The 21,411-nt window shown below is 35.4% G+C and overlaps 1 protein-coding gene across 1 annotated transcript in view; it reads left to right on the forward strand.

Moving 5' to 3' along the window:
- GUCY1A2 (guanylate cyclase 1 soluble subunit alpha 2) overlaps positions 1-21,411 on the forward strand; it is a 428,733-nt gene that overhangs the window by 100,416 nt on the left and 306,906 nt on the right. The window contains exon 4 of the mRNA XM_057552036.1: positions 3,701-4,419. Within this exon, the coding sequence (XP_057408019.1) occupies positions 3,701-4,419 (719 nt within the window). The remainder of the gene's footprint in view (positions 1-3,700; positions 4,420-21,411) is intronic.

The raw sequence follows: 21,411 nt of genomic DNA on the forward strand, positions 1-21,411 counted from the left end.
CTGTTAGAGTGCTCCTTCCTTCCTTGTTGGCTTTTTGAATGCCTACTTTTTCTTCAAATTATCTTTCAAACTTTATCTCCCTGAGGAGAAAGTTCTTTTTCCCATACTGTCATAGTTCCTGTATGCCTCTGTTATAGCCCAATCATTTGTAATTTAATTATCTGTGGGGGCCTATGAGAGAAAAGGATGTGTCTAGTTGTCTTGGTATCCTTTGGTGTGACACAACTGTAGCTTTAAAAGCTTGATTCTAGATGAATGTTTAGTTTCTATGAATGAATACTTAGTCTCCATGTGCCAGGCATTATGCTAGTGATAGGTATGCAGACATATATGCCCTCAAGAGGTGCACAGTGTGAAGTTGGATAAGGGACAAAAGATTCATGTCATGAATGAACACACTATTTCATTTTCAGTTAAAGGATGAACTGAATGTCATGGATGTTAAAGGATGTCAGCTATTCATTTTTTTGAAGGGATGAATTAATAGTATTTTAAAATTCTTTTAATTTACCTGCTAATGAAAGCAGTTTTATTGTAAGTTTTGCCTCCTTAAGAAATGTATTTTTATATACCCAAATGTCAAGCTTCTTGTGGTAAGAGCAGATGAGCATTGTTTCTATGTTTCAAGTGATTTACTGGAAGTAGGGGGTTTGCATCAATTATAAGTGGAACCTTGGGAGTGAGACTGAGCTAAACTACTTTCTCTGTGCTTTCTAAATTTTGAGATGTTTAAAGTGGAAGTCTTGGGTATTGATTCATAGCATATTTGCAAAAGTTGAAGTGATCATTCCCTAGTTCTAATTTTTCAAGCTCTAAGAATTTTTTTCTTTTCTCAGCTTGCACAGTTTAACAATTGTGAGACCAAAAATATTTATTAGTTAATTGAATACTGTGGTGTATATAGAATTGCCATGTATAGTATTTGCATATAATATTAAAAATAATTTAGTTTTTCTTTATTGATATAAGTCACTTTAGCACCCTGGTAGGCTTTAGCATTATCATTTGAGACTTAATAACCATTGTATCTTAGGTCCAGAAGTGCTTTTTAAAGCAGCAAGGATTTCTAGTTGATAGACTGCTGTACTCACAAGTAGTTTTAATTTTGTTGCCTCTGGTGAATTTACTTACTTGTTATTTTCTGGATGATTCTTTGGGATTATGACATTTGGAAATAAGACATAAGCTTACTGTATTATATCTGTGCTCTTAATAACTGTGAAGGCATTTTTAATGTTATGAAAAATGCGAGTTAGAAGAAATTCTCTTTTTCTCATCTGTGCATAAAGACCCTAAGTCCCTTAAGACACAACTCTTCAAAGTATAGAAGCAATCCATGGAATATTTTCAGTGGCACATGGAATTTTGTTGTTCAGCAAATATAGTCAGATTATAGGAATTTTTATTTATTCTGAATTTAGTTTTTAATAAGAATTTCATAATTAAAAATTAATAGCCACAAAGAATATTGCCATTGAAGGGGCGTAAGTTTAATTTGTATGTATTAGAAATTTTTAGTTACAGTATAGTGATGGTGATGTAAGGATTTTGTATAGGAAGAACTTTTAGTGAAGGGCTTTTCAGACAGCTAGTAATTAAACCAGGAGAGAATCGTTTATAATCCAAGAGAATAGCAATTTAGGAGGAAGAGTTGATGAACACTATCAAACTAAAGGAAAAAGAAAACAAGTTAAGTAATAAAATGACAAAACAGGATATATTGATTTAAATAATTACAAAAGCAGTTTTAATGGAGCAGTTGGAACAGGAGCCAAATTGCAGTGGATATCATCTATCTTGTTTTCTCTCTTTCACACCAGGGAACTAGTTAGAAAACTGCTATTATAATCAATTCTGGCTGGCATTATTGTTAGTGAATGCAACATATGTTGAAGTTCAATCTTGTAACATTACAATGTGAGATGAGTAGTGACGTTTTTATCCTAGTAGGTGACTTTCTCAGCTTCTCTTGAACATCAGATCTATGAAACTAAAATTAATGTGAAATGCTTCTTAATAACGGGACTGATTTTCACTTAAATTTTCTACTTCTCATTTCACATGGATTTTAAGAACTTCTTTGTCAAACTAACTTCTTAACTTGGCTTCCACAATATTTAGACTCTATGGTAAGCTCTCAAAAAATATTTGATGTGTTTGGACTCTATTTTAAAACAATATTATTGACTCTGTTTTATCCCCTCACTTCTGGATGGGGAGAACTCATAGGGAATAATAAAGTAGGAACAACAAACTAAGCCATAGGCAGCCTAGACTACTTTGCATTCTAACAGGACACTAACAAAATGACCTGTCTTTTCCTGTCTGGTTTTCAGGACCTCCTTATAAGATGAGATAGATAATGAAATAAAATGTGAATATGTAAACTACATGTACTGATTTCAGCCAAAGTCAAAGGAGAAGCACTAGGGTGACTCTACATAGAAGCTTTCTTTAGGATACAGACTCAACTCTTTTATCTGTGCTGTATTCTTCCTCAAGGGTGGATCTAACTAGATTACGTGTGATCCTGCTTCTAATTACTATATAATGCATTGTGTGTGTTTGTTTATTTATTTATTTATTATTATAACCATTATTATAAGGTAGATTTCCTTTTGCCATGGCATCTGGGAATAAGTATGAACCGAGAAAACTTAAAGACTTTTAACTCTGTCTGGTCAGATTCCTACTCTACTTTTGTCTGCTCTCATTTTTGTGAGTGAAAGAATGAATGCAAATCATTCCACAGTTTTAATTCCTTGTTTTGTCTCTCACTTTCTGGGGTCTAGCTGACCTGCATGATTTTCTCAGAGATTACTAATTTAAGCACTTCTGTTTATGCAAGATAACCTGATGCCTTTCTCTGCTCATGTACCATAGATTCCCTCTCTGGTTATATTTCCTACTTAACAAGTGAATTGTGATAAGTAAAATAGTAATATTGAATGGACATAATAAACAACTTTATAATAGCCTCTTAAAATTCTTTAACGATGAGGGAAATTGTTAAGGAAAATATATTATTCATGATAATTACAGCAAATGGAGTATAGTATTGAAAAGAAAACAGAACAGCTAGATTAGCAGCATTTAAAAACTTCATGCTCCAGGGTTTGAGGGGAGGGAGGAATGAATAGGTGGCACACAGAGGATTTTTAGGGCAGCAAAACTACTCTGTATGATACTATAATGGTGGGCACATGTTACTATACATTTGTCAAAACTCAAGTATATACAACACCAAGAGTGAACCCTAATGTAAACTATGAACTTTGGGTGATAATGTTATGTCGGTGTAGGTTCATTGATTGTAACAAATGTACCACTGTAGTGCACAATATCAGTAGTTGCCAGGGGGGAGGGGGTTGTGTGTGGGGGGGCAGGGGGTACTTGGAGAATATCTTTATATTCTGCTCAGTTTTGCTATGAATCTAAAATTGTACTAATAAAGTCTATTTAAAAACAACAACAAAAAATTTATGCTCATTAACATCTTAGAAGTATCCAGGGAATGAACTGAAATTTACTTTCTTTAACTCAAAATGAATGACTTAACCTATTTGGGAAATTTGTGTACCCAAGGGAAATACCTCTCTTGCTTCTTTCACTAGTTGCCTCTTCTGGTAAGCATTAAAAAAGCTGTGAATTCAATTATTTGTATTATACTTTATTAACATTTGCTTCCATTTACCTCTAGGTTTGAAGTTTGAGGAAATTCAAGAAAGATTTGGTGAGGAGTTCTTTAATATATGCTTTGATGAAAATGAGAGAGTCCTTCGAGCTGTAGGTGGCACGTTGCAGGACTTTTTTAATGGCTTTGATGCTTTGTTGGAACACATTAGAACTTCTTTTGGAAAACAGGCCACTCTGGAGTCACCATCATTCCTATGCAAAGAGCTCCCTGAAGGTAATCTTATGCTCCACTACTTCCACCCTCACCACATCGTGGGGTTTGCAATGCTTGGAATGATTAAGGCTGCAGGAAAGAAAATCTATCAGCTGGATGTAGAAGTGGACCAGGTTGCAAATGAGAAACTGTGCTCTGATGGTTCAAACCCAGGCAATTGTAGTGGTCTTACTTTCCTTATCAAACAATGTGAAAATACTAATATCATGAAGAACCTTCCACAGGGAACCTCCCAAGTTCCTGCGGACCTCAGAATTAGCATCAACACCTTCTGCAGAGCCTTCCCTTTCCATTTGATGTTTGACCCCCACATGACAGTCCTTCAGCTGGGGGAAGGCCTAAGGAAGCAGCTCCGATGTGACACTCACAAAGTGCTCAGGTTTGAGGACTGCTTCGAGATTGTTTCTCCAAAGGTTAATGCCACCTTCGAAAGGGTTCTGCTGCGACTGTCCACACCATTTGTGATTAGGACCAAGCCTGAGGCTTCTGGCACTGAGAATAAAGACAAGGTAAGTGGTTATGGACTTGATATGGGTGATGGAAACTAGGAGATTACATAATTATTTTAGTAAATTACATGATGGCAGTACTTGTCATTATTTAGGCAAGAGAGCCTAGAGTGTCATTTAGAAAATTACTGGTCCCTGGATATATGTAAAAAGATTTGGCCTTATTCCCAGCTATTTTGCATAGTGTCTGCCTCTTTCATGAATTTATTTCATCATATAAAAAGAAGACATTTATTAATACTAGCTATAGTAATTACAAAACTGGTAAGACTCACTAAAAACCAGATACTGTAAATCCATGACTATTTCCACTGTTTGAAGTCAAACTATGAAAGAAATAGTAAGACTGATTTCAACATTGTGGGGATTGCTTGCCTTATTCTTAAATATTGCATAAATATAGGTAAAAAGCTAGCTACATTTTGAATATGTTACGTTCTAAATTTCATAATCTAGGAACATCTGGTTTACATCCTATTATTTTCTTAATATGCAGAACAATGTATCAAGTGACTATCTCAAGACTTCTCTTCTAATTAAATTTTAGTGTTGAAAAAGAGACATTTCTTTAGAACATGTTCACTTCTTGAGAGAAGACACTGGAATTATTCTATCTTTTAAATTTAGGGAATATTAAAGCTATTGGTTTTGATTAATAGAAGTACAATGTTTGGCTAGGAGTGTTTGAAGCATTTTTGGCCTTAGAATTGAAGTTAATATTATTGAAAATGTGGCTGAAGTAGAATATATTATTACCAATGTTGATTGCTTTATATATTTTGTAGATTTGACAACAGTTAATTCAATTTAAAGTTACTGCTTCAGATTTTTCCCCCTATATTTCCTCTTGTATGTCTATTTAATTTGTATACCACAGTAAGAAATAGACATAGTGAAATGATGACTCAGATGTCAAGGCCCCCTGCCAGTTCCAATAATAAGGAACTGTGCTCATTGAGAAGATGCAATTATAATTTAAACATGTTAGTGGCAGTTTAAAAATAAAACAATAGGCAGAATTTTTAGTTAGAATAGGGATGACAATCCTCTCATTCTCTGTGCATTTCTGCTTATTCACCTGGGTTTGCCAGAATGGGACATTTGGGAGGCTACAGTTAGCCCAAATAAAGTTATAGTCAATAAAGTTATGGCATGGAATCTTAACCAGATGAGTAATATTTTTGAATTATTATGTTCCAAATTCCAAATTTATTGTTTCCTAAAACATGGAAAGAAGAAAATCAGGGTTAAAAATTATGATCCTGTTGATAAATTTGGCCTTGATATTCATTATTTTTCCCATAATTGCTGGTCTTGTTAATAACTCCATGTGTTATCTGAAGTTTCTAATTTTGTATTGGGCTTTGATAAGAAAGTTCTAATTTTCAATAATGTAAGATATTTATTCTTTAGTCTACAGTGAAGGCTTTCATCATAATTTAACTATTTTAGCTCTGCACTTAATACCAATGGACTACCACCCCTGCCATCAAAAAGAAAAACAACAAAAACAAGAGCTAATCATACAGCTGAATGATGGTAAATCATTTGCAGAGTGAACTGTAATGCTTTTGCTAAACCATGATCTTTGTCATTTTGTGTTGTCAGTTAGTGTTAATTATATAACTAGAGGTAGAACACTCTTGTAAGCAATTTGGTGAGGTAGCCATCATCCTAGTGTCAAAGAATTTACATCTCGATTCTGCAGTAATGAGTTATAAAGACATAAGGGTTTGTTACCAGAAGCAAAAATATCAGTGAGAGGCATCTGATGCATTTTCAAAGAGAGGCAAAGGGGATCTGATTTTTCAACCATGAAAAGCTCATCCTATTATCAAGACTAAGTTAGAATAATTCTCTGACAAATTAGGCTGCCTACCTCGGAAAGTTATTTGTGAAGATAAAATGACACAATCCATGTAAAATTCTTATTATATCTTTGGCTTCAGTGTTAAGTGTTGAATAAATGTTCGTTATTGTTACTTCTACCACTATTATTATTATTATTGTTCCTTTCCCCTTGTAACATTCCTCCTATCCATTCTCCTCTCTTCTTGCCTTATGGAAGTTAGTACTGGAAATCAGTAGGTTGAATAATTTTAGAGAAATATCAACTCTACCTAACATCTTCACAAAATACGACTTGGGTTTTTCTTCTTAATAATGACTAGAAGACCATTTGTCACAAATCCTGTAGGGGTTTTGTTTGAATCTTCTTTTTTATTTATAGGCTATCATTGTTTTAAAACCCCTAGTCTCCTTTTCAGATTCACTAAAGTTTGGAATCAAGTTTTTATTACCTGTGCCTATTAATATATTTTATGTTCACTTGTTACAGCACTTTGTTGTGTCAGTGGCTTCCAAAATAAAATGGACTGGTTAGCTTAGGCAAAACCTGAAACAGCAATGGATTTGAGAATCAATAAATAATATGAATTCCTTTAACATTTTTTTTCCTTAGTAACAATGCTTCAAAGAGCATTGTGGAAGGAGTCCAGCATTTGAAATACATCATCCCTACGATACAGCAATGGCATGCTATTCATCTTCGCTTTTGTTCTCAAGGTTAGAACTTAGGAAAGGCATAATAACAACAACACATTTCTTTTTCAATCCCCAGAAATATCATCACATTTGCCTTATTAATTAGAAGCTGCAAAACAAATATCAGGAGGTAATTTTAAAAGACTAAAGGAAGAATTAACCTCTGATTTTCTGTGGTCAAATCAGTTTCCAAAATGCTCCTTTATCTTTTCTAGACATGTGCCCATCATTTTTCTGACATGGTGATTGAAAAGTTTAAAATATATTTATTAATCTTACCAATCCATGATGACGCTGTTGAGAGAAATTTCATCCAGTTGTTAAGAATACATTATTTGACTTCAACTTAAAATTAATTTGGGAAAATATGAGCATTCCTTCTCTGTTCAGATCATAATATTCTATTAGAGAATTTCAAATATTGAACAATATTTTAGTGATGGACAAAATGACACTAGGACTTTTTCTATAAATGAGCACTATAGAACATAGATGTACAATAACTTCGATCAAAATTATCTGGAGTTTTCTTTGCTCTTATAATTATAAATGAGATATTTAATTTTAATTTTTATGTTTCTTTTTCTCTAGAATTTCTCCCTGACCATAAACTACCTTTTAAAGTAGGTTAGACAAATTGAGATTTTTTTTTTTTTTAATGGAAGTATAGTTGATTTACAGTATTATATTGGTTTTAGGTGTACAGCATCGTGATTCAGTATTTTTACGATTATATGCCATTAAAAGTTATTACAAGATAATGGCTATAATTCCCTGTGCTATAAAATATATCCTTGGTGCTTATCTATTTTATACATAGTAGTTTTTATCTCTTAATCCTGTACCCCTAATTTGCCCCTCCCCTTTCCCTCTCCCATTTGGTAACCACTAGTTTCTTTTCCTTCTGTGTGAGTCTATTTTCATTTGCATATACATTTGTTTGTAGTATATTTAAGACTCCACATATAAGAGATATATAGTATTTGTCTTTCTTTGTCTGACTTATTTCACTAAGCATAATATTCTCTAGGTCCATCCACATTGCTGCAAATGGCAGAATTTTATTTTATTTTTAAATGGCTGAGTAATATTCCACTGTATATATCTTCTTTATCCATTCTTCTATTCATGGGCACTTGAGCTGCTTCCATATCTTAGCTATTGTAAATTGTGCTGCTATGGACATTGGGGTGCATGTATCTGTTCAAATTAGTGTTTTCATTTTTATATACCCAGGAGTGGAATTGTGGATCATATGATAATTCTATTTCTAGTTTTTTGAGCAACCTCCAGACTGTTTTCCATAGTGGTTGCACCAATTTACATTACCACCAATGGTTTACAATGGTTCCTTTTTCTCCACATCCTCTCCAAAATTTGTTATTTGTAGACTTTTTGATGATAGCCATTCTGATAGGTGTGAGGTGATATCTTTCTGTCGTTTTAATTTGCATTTCTCTAATAAGTAGTGACGTTGAGAATCTTTTCATGTCCCGTTGGCCATCTGTATGTCTTCTCAGAAAACATGTCTTTTCAGGTTTTCTGCCTATTTTTTCATTGGGCTGCTTGTTTTTTAGATACTGAGATGTATGAGCTGTCTATATATTTTAGATATTAACCCCTTGTTGGACATATAATTTGCAAATATTTCCTCTAATTCCGTAGGTCGTATTTTCATTTTGTTGATGGTTTCCTTTGCTGTGCAAAAAATTTTAAGTTTTATTAGGTCCCATTTGTTTATTTTTGCTTTTATTTCTTTGGTCTTAGGGAACAGATCCAGAAAAATATTGCTCGATTTATGTCAGTGTTCTGCCTATGTTTTCTTCTAGGAGTTTTATCGTTTCCAGTCTCACATTTAGGTCTTTAATTCATTTTTGGAGTTTATTTTTGTATATGGTATGAGGAAATGTTCTAATGTCATTGTTTTACATGTTTTTTCAACACCAACTTGTTGAAGAGTCTGTCTTTTCTCCATTGTATATTCTTACCTCCTTTGTCATGGATTAATTGACTGTCATAGTGTGGGTTTATTTCTGGACTCTCTATTCTATTCAGTTGATCTATGTGTCTGTTTTTGTGCTAGTAGTATGCTGTTTTGACTACTGTAACTTTGTAGTATAATCTGAAGTCTGGGAGGGTGGTATCTCCAGGTCTGTTCTTTATTTCTCAAGATTGCCTTGGCAATTTGGGGTCTTTTTTGGTTACACATGAATTTTAGAATCATTTGTTCTAATTCTGTGAAAATATCATAGGTATTTTGATAGGGATTATGTTAAATCTGTAGATTGCTTTGGGTAGTATGGCCATTTTAACAATATTAATTCTTCTAATCCAAGAGCATGGGATATCGTTGCACTTCTTTGTATCATCTTTAGTTTCCTTTATTAATGTTTTATAGTTTTCAGACTATAAGTTGTTCAGCTCCTTGGTTAAGTTTATTCCTAGCTATTTTATTCTTTTTGCTGCAATTTTAAGTGGGATTTTTTTTTTTTTTTTTACTTTCTCTTTCTGATCTTTCCTTGTTAGTGTATATAATGCAACAGATTTCGGTATGTTGCTCTTGTATCCTGTAACTTTGCTGAGTTTATTAGTTCTAATTGTTTTTAGGTGGAGTCTTAAGGGTGTTCTATGTAAAGAATCATATCATATGCAAATAGGGACAGTTTTAATTTTTTACCTTCTAATTTGCATTCCTTTTATTTCTTTTCCTTGTCTGATTGTGTCACTAGGACTTCTGATACTGTGTTAAATAGAAGTGGTCAGAGTGAGCCTCCTTGTCTTTTTCCTGAATTGTTCCCATAGGTTTTGAAGTGTGGTGTTTCCATTGTCCTTTGTCTTGAGCTATCTTTTTACTTCCTCTTAGATTTCTTCATTGACCTAGTAGCTTTTTAGTTACATGTTGTTTAATCTCTACATGTTTGTGTTTTTCCCATGTTTCTTCCTGTAGTTGATTTCTAGTTTCATACCTTTATGGTCAGAAAAAATTACTTGATATAATTTCTATTCTTAAATTTGTTGAGACTGGTTTTGTGGCCTAGCTTGTGATCTATCCTGGAGAACATTCCATGTTCACTTGAAAAGAGTGTGTATTCTGCTGTTTTGGAATGTTATGTCCTGTAGTTATCAAGTCCAAATGGTCTAGTGTGTCATTTAAGAACACTTTTTCCTTATTGATTTTCCGTCTGGATGATCTGTCTATTGATATCAGTGGGGTGTTAAAGTCCCCTACTCTTATTGTATTATTGTCAATTTCTCCTTTTTATGCCTGTTAGTATTTGCTTTCTATATTTAGGTGTTCCTGTATTGGGTGCATATATGTTAATGAGTGTAATATCCTCTTTTTGCATCAATCCCATTATCATTATATAATGCACTTCTTTGTCTTTTATTATAGCCCTTGTTTTAAGTCTATTTTGTCTGCTATGAGTATTGCCATCCCTGCTGCCTTGTCATTTCCATTTACATGAAATAACTTTTTCCATCCTTTCACTTTCAGTTCAGTGTGTGTCTTTCACCCTGAAGTGTCTATTGTAGGCAGCATATTGAAGGGTCTTGTTTTCAATCCAGTCAGCCACCCTGTGTCTTTTGAATGGAGGTTTAGTCCATTGATATATAAAGTAATTATTGATAGTATGTAATTATGGCTATTTTATTACTTGTTTTTTGGTTGTTTTTCTTCCTTGTTCATTTCTTCTGTTTGTTTCTTCCCTTGTGGTTTGATGATTTTTTTTAGCAACATGCTTGTGTTTCTTTTTGATTTTGGTGTATGTAACTGTAGGTTTTTAATTTGTTGTTATCATGGGATTCACATATATTGACCAATAATTATATTTACTTGTTTTAAACTGGTAGTCATTTAAGCTCAAACACATTTTTAAAAATCTACATTTTTTTATTCCCTTCCCCCAATTTTGTGTTTTTGATGTCACATTTTACACCTTCATGCTTATCCCTTAACTGCTTATTGTAGTTATAGTTGCTTTCACAATTTTTTGTCTTTTAATCTAAATACTGGCTTATTTAAGTGGTTGATCTTCAATTTGTACAGTACATTTGTCTTTCCTATAGATTCTTTCTTTTCCATTTAGGGAATACCCTTCAACTTTTTTTTAGGGTAAGTTTAGTATTGATGAATTCTTTTAGTTTTTGCTTTTATATGAAGTTTTGCTTTTTTTTTTTTTTCAATTTCTCCTATTCTAAATGATAATCTTGCTGGGTAGAGTATCCCAGGTTGCAGATTTTTCCCTTTCAGGACTTCGAATATATCCTGCTACACCTTATGGTCTGTAAAATTTCTGCAGAGAAATTAGCTGATACTTATGAGGGTTTCATTGTATATAATTCTTTGTTTTTCTCTTGCTGTCTTTGGAATTCTCTATCTTTAACTTTTGCTATTTTAATTATGATATGTCTTGGTGTAGGTCTCTTTGGGTTGAGCATGTTTGGAACTCTCTGTGATTCCTGTATCTGGATATCTGTTTCCTTCTTTAGATTTGGGAAGTTTTCAGCCATAATTTCTTCAAATACATTTTCAATCCCCTTCTCCCTCTTTTCCTTTTCTGGACACCTGTAATGTAAATTTTGGAATGCTTAGTGTTATTTTAAAGATCTCTTAAATTGATTTTTTTCCTTTTTGATTAGTTTTTCTCTCTGCTGTTCTCATTGGGTGATTTCTATTATTCTATGTTTCAGATCACTTATGTGTTCTTCTGTATCAATTAGTCTGCTATTCATTCTTGCAGTGTGTTTTTTATTTCAGCTATTGAATTATTCATTTCTGATTGGGTCTTTTTATATTTCCTAGTTCCTTGTTTAGAAAATTTCTTCTCCTTAATACAGTTAACATTTTTATTACCAATGTTTTGAATTTTTTATCGGTGAATTGTTTATTTCTGTTTCATTATTTATTTTTTCAATGGTTTTCTCTTGCTCTTTCAATTGAGAGTAGTTCTTCTGCCTTTTCATTTTAGTTAACTTTCTCTACTGCTATGAATTTAGTTGAAACAGTTACCTATTTCAGTCTTGAAGGGATTTTCTTATGTGGAATCATCTCTATGCAGACTATGTGTGCCCAAGGCCTTTGATGGGAGGGCTGGACTTGACATGGACAACAATTACGTTTTTCCTCAGTGTGTGCTGGTGGCTATCACCTTGACAGTGGATGGTGATCCAGGTAGAGGGGCTAGAGCCAGCACTGGGCATGAGGTGGGACTTCTTCTCTGTTCAGTGGCCATCACTGCCCTGTCAGAGGTGGGGGTCTGATCTCAAGTTCCTGGAGCAGAAGCCCTGAGGGTTGACCTTGAGCTGGCTCTGTTCCTTTTAAGTGTGTATTTTTTCCTTCTCTCTGCCCAGGGACTTTTGCCTCAGAGGAGCTGAAGTAGTAGGGTCCGGGGCCAGAGGTCTGATGCGCAGCATGTGTAGGTGTCTACAGCAGTACTGAGATGCAGCCTCTGCTGCAAGCCCCCTTTGTCACTCACAGGTGGTCATTGTCCTCTGCTTCCACCACCCCCATCCTGTGTGAAGCTTCTCTCCTGGGCTGATGGGTTCCTGGGTAGATTCCTGGTGTGTGTTGGAAGGTTAGCTGTGGTTGAGTGGAGGCCATCAGATACCTGTCCTGCTTCTGAGGTGCTGCTTGAGTAAGTGCCAAAATGGCCACCTCTGCCCCACCTGAGCTCCCCCTGGGACTGGGTTGCCTCTATGTCCCATGGTCAAGTCTTCTCTGGTCCTTCCCACCCTAGATGCAGTGCCATGCCATGGCATGGAGTAAGCGGGGCTGGGTGTTCACTTGACTCATGCTGGGGCATGCTGAGAGGCAGTTGCAGGATCCCCAGCAGCTGCCAGAGCAGACCTGTCTCTGACCTGCCTCGGGGGCTAGCCAGCATATGTTCACTTTTCAGGAGCAGAGTCCAGTCTTTTCCCTACCCTTCTATTTGTTGCAGTGGACCTCCAACTATACAAGGGGGTGTGTCTTCTCCACATAGGCCCCAGGACTGGAACGCCCAGTCTGTGGCTCTGCCTGCTCACTCCCCAGGGTACTCACCTGAGTGTCTGTTCAAGTAATTGCATTTTCCTCTGAGTCCCCTCTCAAGGGCACAGGTCCCAACCCAATTGCTATTCTTCCCTTCCTACCCAATTACATGTTTCTTGCTTACAGTCTTGGTTGAACAGGAGTCTTTCTGCTAGTTTCCAGTTAGTTTTCAGTGAGAATTGGTCCACATATATATTTACTTTTGATGTGTTTGTGGGGAGAAATGAACTCCACATCCTCTTACTCTGTCATCTTGATCTCACTGCTTCCAAATTGAGATTCTGATGCAGATATTACTGAGGTTCATGCTGGCTTTCTTTCTTGATTTTTTTTAATGCCTGTAATATTAAAATTACTGTAGAGTAAGTGTTATGTTACTATACAGTTACTGTATTCTGTATATTTAAAGGACAGGGTAGATGATTACATGGTCAATAATATATTCCTTACAGTAATCCTCATGTTTAAAGTGTACATTTTGCCATGTTTTTATTTTTGTTAGCAGGAAAGACTGCACCTCTGAACTTAACAAAAGAAAGTGACCCTACTGTAGATCAGACCATTATTTAGTTCTAGTGTAGGTTCTGATGAGTGGGAAATTAGCCCCTTTCGTTAAAACTTGTTCAGAATCTTTCTTTAATTGTTCCTTTTGTATTTAACTTAGAATCATTTTGTTTTAGCTGGTAGCTTTCAGATTCAGTAAATTAAAATCTGAAGAGCTATTTTGAGTGTGTTGTCTACCTCCCAATTTTTAATGGTGCTCTCTTTATTTATATTAACATTTTTATAAGTAAACAGTGCAATTATTTTTAGTAAATGTATATAATTGTGCAACTATCACAACAATTCAGTTTTAGAACACTTTATCACCCCAAAGTATCCTGTGCCCATTTGCAGTCAATCCCTGCTCTAACTCCCAACCCCAGGCAACCACTGGTCTACTTTCATCTCTATAAGATATCATTTGGAATAAATGTAATCATACAAATATGTAGTCTTTTTTTGTCTGGCATAATGTTTTTGAGGTTTATTCATGTCGTAGCATGTATGAGCAATTTGTTCCTCTTTGGTACTGAACAGTGTTCCATTGCATAGATATACAACACTTTGTTTACCCACTTATTAGCTGACGGACACTGGATTGTTTTCACATTTTGGCTATTATGAACACTGTTGCAATGCATGCAAAAGTTTTTGTTCCATACATTTACATTCTCTTGGGACAATTCCTAGGAGAGTAATTACTATGTCATATGATAAGTATATGTTTAACTTTTTAAAGAAATTGCTACACTATTTAACAAAGAGGCTGTGCCATTTCACATTTGAACAGCAATGTGTGGGGGTTTAAGTTTCTTCAAATCCTCACCAACTCTTCATATTGTCACTCTTTTTGATCATACCCATCCTAGTGGGTGCTGAGTGATGGGCGTTTAATGTACATTTCCCCAATGACTAATGATGTTAAGCATCTTTTCTTGTGCTTATTAGCTAGTGGTATATTTTTGTTGTTGTTGTATGTCTAGTCAAATATTTTGTTCATTTTTAATTGTGGTTTTTGTCTCCCTATTATTGAATTGTATTTTTTTTTGAGAGTGTACAATTTTATTTTATTTTATTTATTTTTTTGACATCTTTATTGGAGTATAACTGCGTTACATTGTTGTGTTAGTTGCTGCTGTATAACAAAATGAACCAGCTATACGTATACATATATACCCATATCCCCTCCCTCTGGCATCTCCCTCCCACCCTCCCTATCCCACCCCTCTAGGTGGTCACAAAGCACTGAGCTGATCTCCCTGTGCTATGTGGCTGCTTCCCACTAGCTATCTATTTTATATTTGGTAGTGTATATATGTCAATGCCACACTCTCACTTCATCTCAGCTTACCCTTCCCCCTCGCCATGTCCTCAAGTCCATTCTCTACATCTGCATCTTTATTCCTGTCCTGCCCCTAGGTTCATCAGAACCTGTTTTTTTTTTTTTTTAGATTCCATATATATGTGTTAGCATATGTATTTATTTTTCACTTTCTGACTTACTTCACTCTATATGACAGACTCTAGGTCCATCCCTCACTACAAATAACTCAATTTCATTTCTTTTTATGGCTAAGTAATATTCCATTGTATATATGTCTTCTTTATCTATTCATCTGTCGATGAACACTTAGGTTGCTTCCATGACCTAACTGTTGTAAATAGTGCTACAATGAATATTGTGGTACATGACTCTTTTTGAATTATGGTTTTCTCAGGTTATATGCCTAGTAGTGGGATTACTGGGTTGTGTGGTAGTTCTATTTTTCGTTGTTTAAGGAACCTCCATAGTGTTCTCCATAGTGGCTGTATCAATTTACATTCCCACTAACAGTGCAAGAGGGTTCCATTTTCTCCACACCCTCTCCAGCATTTATTGTTTGTAGATTTTTTGATGATGGCCGTTGTGACTGGTGTGAGGTGATACCTCATTGTAGTTTGATTTGCATTTCTCTGATGATTAGTGATGTTGAACTTCCTTTAATGTGTCTGTTGGCAATCTGTATATCTTCTTTGGAGAAATGTCTATTTAGGTCTTCTGCCCATTTTTGTATTGGCTTTTTTTTTTTTTTTGATATTGAGCTTCATGAGTTGCTTGTAAATTTTGGAGATGAATCCTTTGTCAGTTGCTTCATTTGCAAATATTTTCTCCCATTCTGAGGGTTGTCTTTTCATCTTGTCTATGGTTTCCTTTGCTGTGCAAAAGTTTTGGGTTTCATTAGGTCTCATTCATTTATTTTTGTTTTTATTTCCATTTCTCTAGGAGGTGGGTCAAAAAGGATCTTGCAGTGATTTATGTGAAACAGTGTTCTGCCTATGTTTTCCTCTAAGAGTCTGATAGTGTCTAGCCTTACATTTAGGTCTATAATCCATTTTGAGTTTATTTTTGTGTATGGTGTTAGGGAGTGTCCCAATTTCATTCTTTTGCATGTAGCCATCCAGTTTTCACTGCACCACTTACTGAAGAGGCTGTCTTTTCTCCACTGTATATGCTTGACTCCTTTATCAAAGATAAGGTGACCATATGTGCATGTGTTTAACTCTGGGCTTTCTATCCTGTTCAATTGATCTGTATTTTCTGTTTTTGTGCCAGTACCATACTGTCTTCATTATTGTAGCTTTGTAGTATAGTCCGAAGTCAGGGAGCCTGATTCCTCCAACTCCATTTTTCTTTCTCAACATTGCTTTGACTATTCAGGGTCTTTTGTGTTTCCATACAAATTATGAAATTTTTTATTCTAGTTCTGTGAATAATACCATTGGTAGTTTGATAGGGATTGCATTGAATCTGTAGATTGCTTTGGGTAGTATAGTCATTTTCACAATGTTGATTTTTGCAATCCAAGAACATGGTATATCTCTCTGTCTGTATCATCTTTAATTTCTTTCGTCAGTGTTTTATAGTTTTCTGCATACAGGTCTTTTGTCTCTTTAGGTAGTTTTATCCCTGGGTATTATATTCTTTTTGTTGCAATTGTAAATGGGAGTGTTTCCTTATTTTTTCTTTCAGATTTTTCATCATTAAAGTATAAAAATGCAAGAGATTTCTGTGCATTAATTTTGTATCCTGCTACTTTTCCAAGTTCATTGATTAGCTCTAGTAGTTTTCTGGTAGCCTCTTTAGGAATCTGTATGTAAAGTGTCATGTTATCTGCAAAGAGTGACAGTTATACTTCTTTTCTGATTTAGATTCCTTTTTTTTTCTGTTTATTCTCTGATGGCCATGGCTAAAACGTCCAAAACTATGTTGAATAATAGTGGTGAGAGTGGGCAATCTTGTCTTGTTCCTGACCTTAGTGGAAATGTTTTCAGGTTTTTACCATTGAGAACCATGTTGGCTGTGGGTTTGTCATATATGGCCTTTATAATGTTGAGGTAAGTTCCCTCTATGCCTACTTTCTGGAGGGTTTTTATCATAAATGGGTGTTTAATTTTGTCAAAAGCTTTTTCTTCATCTATTGAGCTTATAGTATGTTTTTTATCCTTCAATTTGTTAATATGGTGTATCCCATTGATTGATTTGCATATATTGAAGAATCCTTGCATTCCTGGGATAAACCCCACTTGATCATTGTGTATGATCCTTTTACTGTGCTGTTGGATTCTGTTTGCTAGTATTCTGTTGAGGATTTTTGCCTCTAGGTTCATCAGTGATATTGCCCTGTAGTTTTCTCTTTTTTGTGACATCTTTGTCTGGTTTTGGTATCAGGGTGACGGTGGCCTCATAGGATAAGTTTGGGAGTGTTCCTCCTTGTGCTATATTTTGGAAGAGTTTGAGAAGGATAGGTGTTCAATCTTCTCTAAATGTTGATAGAATTCGCCTGTGAAGCCATCTGGTCCTGGGCTTTTGTTTGTTGGAAGATTTTTAATCACAGTCTCAATTTCAGTGCTTGTGATTGGTCTTTTTATATTTTCTACTTCTTCCTGATTCACTCTCGGAAGGTTGTGCTTTTCTAAGAATTTGTCCATTTCTTCCAGGTTGTCAATTTTATTGGCATATAGTTGCTTGCAGTAATCTCTCACAACCCTTTGTATTTCTGCAGTGTAAGTTGTTACTTCTCCCTTTTCATTTCTACTACTGTTGATTTGAGTCTTTTCCCTTTTTTTCTTGATGAGTCTGGCAAATGGTTTATGAATTTTTTTTATCTTCTCAAAGAACCAGTTTTTAGTTTTATTGATCTTCGCTATTGTTTCCTTCATTTCTTTTTCATTTATTTCTGACCTGATCTTTATGATTTCTTTACTTCTTCTAACTTTGGGTTTTTTTGTTGTTCTTTCTCTAATGGCTTTACGTGTAAGATTAGGTTGTTTATTTGAGATGTTTTATGTTTCTAAAGGTAGGATTGTATTGCCATAAACTTCCCTCTTAGAACTGCTTTTGCTCCATCCCATAGGTTTTAGGTTGTCGTGTTTTCACTGTCATTTCTTTCTAGGTATTTTTTCATTTAGTCTTTGATTTCTTCAGTGATCTCTTGGTTATTTTGTAGCATATTGTTTAGGCTCCATGTGTTTGTATTTTTTACAGATTTTTTTCCTGTAATTGATATATAGTGTCATAGCGTTGTGGTCGGAAAAGATACTTGATACGATTTCAAGTTTCTTAAATTTACCAGGACATGATTTGTGACCCAAGATATGATTTATCCTGGAGAACGTTGCATGAGCACTTTAGAAGAAAGTGTATTCTCTTGTTTTTGGTTGGAATATCCTGTAAATATCAATTAAGTCCATTTTGTTTAATGTGTCATTTAAAGGTTGTGTTTTTGTATTTAGTTTCATTTTGGATGATCTGTCCATTGCTGAAAGTGGGTTGTTAAAATCTCCTACTATGATTGTGTTACTGTCGATTTCCCCTTTATGGTTGTTAGCATTTGTCTTATGTATTGAGTGGCTCCTATGTTGGGTGCATAAGTATTTACAATTGTTATATATTCTTCCTGCATTGATCCCTTGATCATTATGTAGTGTCCTTCTTTGTCTCTTTCAATAGTCATTATTTTAAAGTCTATTTTGTCTGATATGAGAATTACTACTCCAGCTTTCTTTTGACTTCCATTTGCATGGACTATCTTTTTCCATCCCCTCACTTTCAATCTGTATGTGTCCCTAGGTCTGAACTGGGTCTCTTGTAGAAAGCGTATATATGGGTCTTGTTTTTGTATCCATTCAGCCAGTCTATGTTTTTTGGTTGGAGCATTTAACCATTTACATTAAGGTAATTATCAATATGTATGTTCCTATTACCATTTTCTTAATTGTTCTCAGTTTTTTATTGTAGGTCTTTTCCTTCTCTTGTGTTTCCGGTATAGAGAAGTTCCTTTAGTATTTGTTTTAAAGCTGGTTTGGTGGTGCTGAATTCCCTTAGCTTTTGCTTGTCTGTAAAGGTTTTAATTTCTCCGTCGAATCTGAATGAGATCCTTGCTGGGTAGAGTAATCTTGGTTGTAAGTTTTTCCCTTTCTTCACTTTAACTATGTCCTGCCACTCCCTTCTGGCTTGCAGAGTTTCTGCTGAAAGATCAGCTCTTAACCTTATGGGGATTCCCTTGTATGTTATTTGTTGCTTTTCCCTTGCTGCTTTTAATATTTTTTCTTTGTACTTAATTTTTGATTGTTTGATTAATATGTGTCTTGGCGTGTTTCTCCTTGGATCTGTCCCATCTGGGACTCTCTGTGTTTCCTGGACTTGACTATTTCCTTTCCCATATTAGGGAAGTTTTCAACTGTAATCTCTTCAAATATTTTCTCAGCCCCTTTCTTTTTCTCTTCTTCTTCTGGGACCCCTATAATTAGAATGTTGGTGCATTTAATGTTGTCCCAGAGGTCTCTGAGATTGTCCTCATTTCTTTTCATTCTTTTTTCTTTATTCTGCTCTGTGGTAGTTATTTCCACTATTTTATCTTCCAGATCATTTATTCGTTCTTCTTCCTCAGTTTTCTGCCATTGATTCCTTCTAGAGAATTTTATATTTCGTATATTGTGTTGTTTGTCATTGTTTGTTTACTCTTTAGTTCTTCTCGGTCATTGTTAAACATTTCTTGTATTTTCTTCATTCTATTTTTGAGATTTTGGATCATCTTTACTATCATTACTGTGAATTCTTTTTCAGGTAGACTGCTTATTTCCTCTTCATTTGTTTGGTCTCATGGGTTTTTACTTTGCTCCTTCATCTGCTGTGTATTTCTCTGTCTTCTCATTTTGCTTAACTTACTGTGTTTGGGGTCTCCTTTTCACAGGCTGCAGGTTTGCATTTTCCATTGTTTTTGGTGTCTGCCCCCAGTGGGTATGGTTGGTTCAGTGGGTTGTGTAGGCTTCCTGGGGGAGGAGAGTGGTGCCTGTGTTCTGGTGGATGAGGCTGCATCTTGTCTTTGTGTCTGGCAGGACCATGTCCAGTGGTGTGTTTTGGGGTGTCTGTGAACTTATTATGATTTTTAGGCAGCCTCTCTGCTAATGGGTGTGGTTGTGTTCCTGTCTTGCTGGTTGTTTGGCATGGGATGTCCAACACTGGAGCTTGTTTGTCCTTGAGTGAAGATGGGTCTTAATGTTGAGATGGAGATCTCTGGGAGAGCTCTCACCAATTGATGTTATGTGGGGCAGGTAGGTCCCTGGTGGTCCAAGGTGCTGAACTCGGCTCTCCCACCTCAGATGCTCTGGTCTGACACCGGCTGGAGCACCAAGACCATGTCAGCCACACGGCTTACATGTAAATGAGTTAAATTCTCCAATCCAAAGGCACAGGGTGGCCAGACTTCTGCACTCTGCTCAGTCCTCCTGCCGGGCATTGTCCTCCAGTCCTGGTTGATATGGAGAGACTGCTTTGGATCCAGGTCCAGCTGCATTTCCTAGCATCTAGAAGTAGCAGCTGTTGCCCCCATCCTCCCCTTTCCTGCTGCAACTCGTCAGGATCCTGGAGTGTCCGAGATTCCGCCCCTCATGCTGCTTGCAGTGCTGATCCCGTCTGTATTGATTTTTATCATAAGAATTCACCGTAATTTATTTAATCATTCTCTTATTGATGGAGTTGAAGATATTTCCATTTTTATTATTTTTTTGGTGAATAACTTTTATACATGGATCCGTGCCTACCTTTCTGTTTATTATCTTAGTAAACTTGGTGACTCAAGGGTATGGATATATTTAAGGTTCTTAATACATATTATTAATTTTATTTCAAAGAAGTCTTACCAATATACCTTCCCAATATCAGTAATAATTGTGCCAGATGACCCAGCATTTGCACTCTTGAATATTATCCCAGAGAAACAAAGAATTATTCTCATACAAACACATATACAGGAATTTTAATAGAAAATTTATTCATCGTAGCTAAAAACTGGAAATAAGCTAGGTGTCCTTTAATGGGCAAAAGTTTAAACAACCTGTGGTCTATCCATATCATGGAATAAAAAGGATGACACTGTTTATAAGTGCAAAACTTGGATGAATCGTCAAAGAATTATGCTGAGTGAAAATGACAACCCCAAAAGATAAAATGCTGCATGAATCCATTTATATGAATTTTTGAAGTGAGAAAAAAAAATGAATAGGTTAGTAGTTGCCTTGGTTTAAGGATAAGGGAGGGGCAAGCAGGGCCAAATATGGTTATAAAGGGGCCACACAAGGAATCCTTGTGAGGATGGAACTATTCTGCATCTTGACTGGTGGTGGATACACAAACCTATACATGTGATAAAATTGCATAGAACTAAATACACACATTGAATGCAAGTGTGGAGATCTTTAGTGCAAGATTGGTGGTGGATTGTATCAATGTCAGTATTTATTTTGTGATATTGTACTGTAATTTTGCAAGATGTTATCACTGGGGAAACTGTGTAAAGGACATTTGAGATCTCTATTATTTTTTAAAACTGAATATT

This window comes from Balaenoptera acutorostrata, chromosome 9, assembly GCF_949987535.1.
Source record: "Balaenoptera acutorostrata chromosome 9, mBalAcu1.1, whole genome shotgun sequence".
NCBI classification, from domain to species: Eukaryota; Metazoa; Chordata; class Mammalia; order Artiodactyla; family Balaenopteridae; genus Balaenoptera; species Balaenoptera acutorostrata.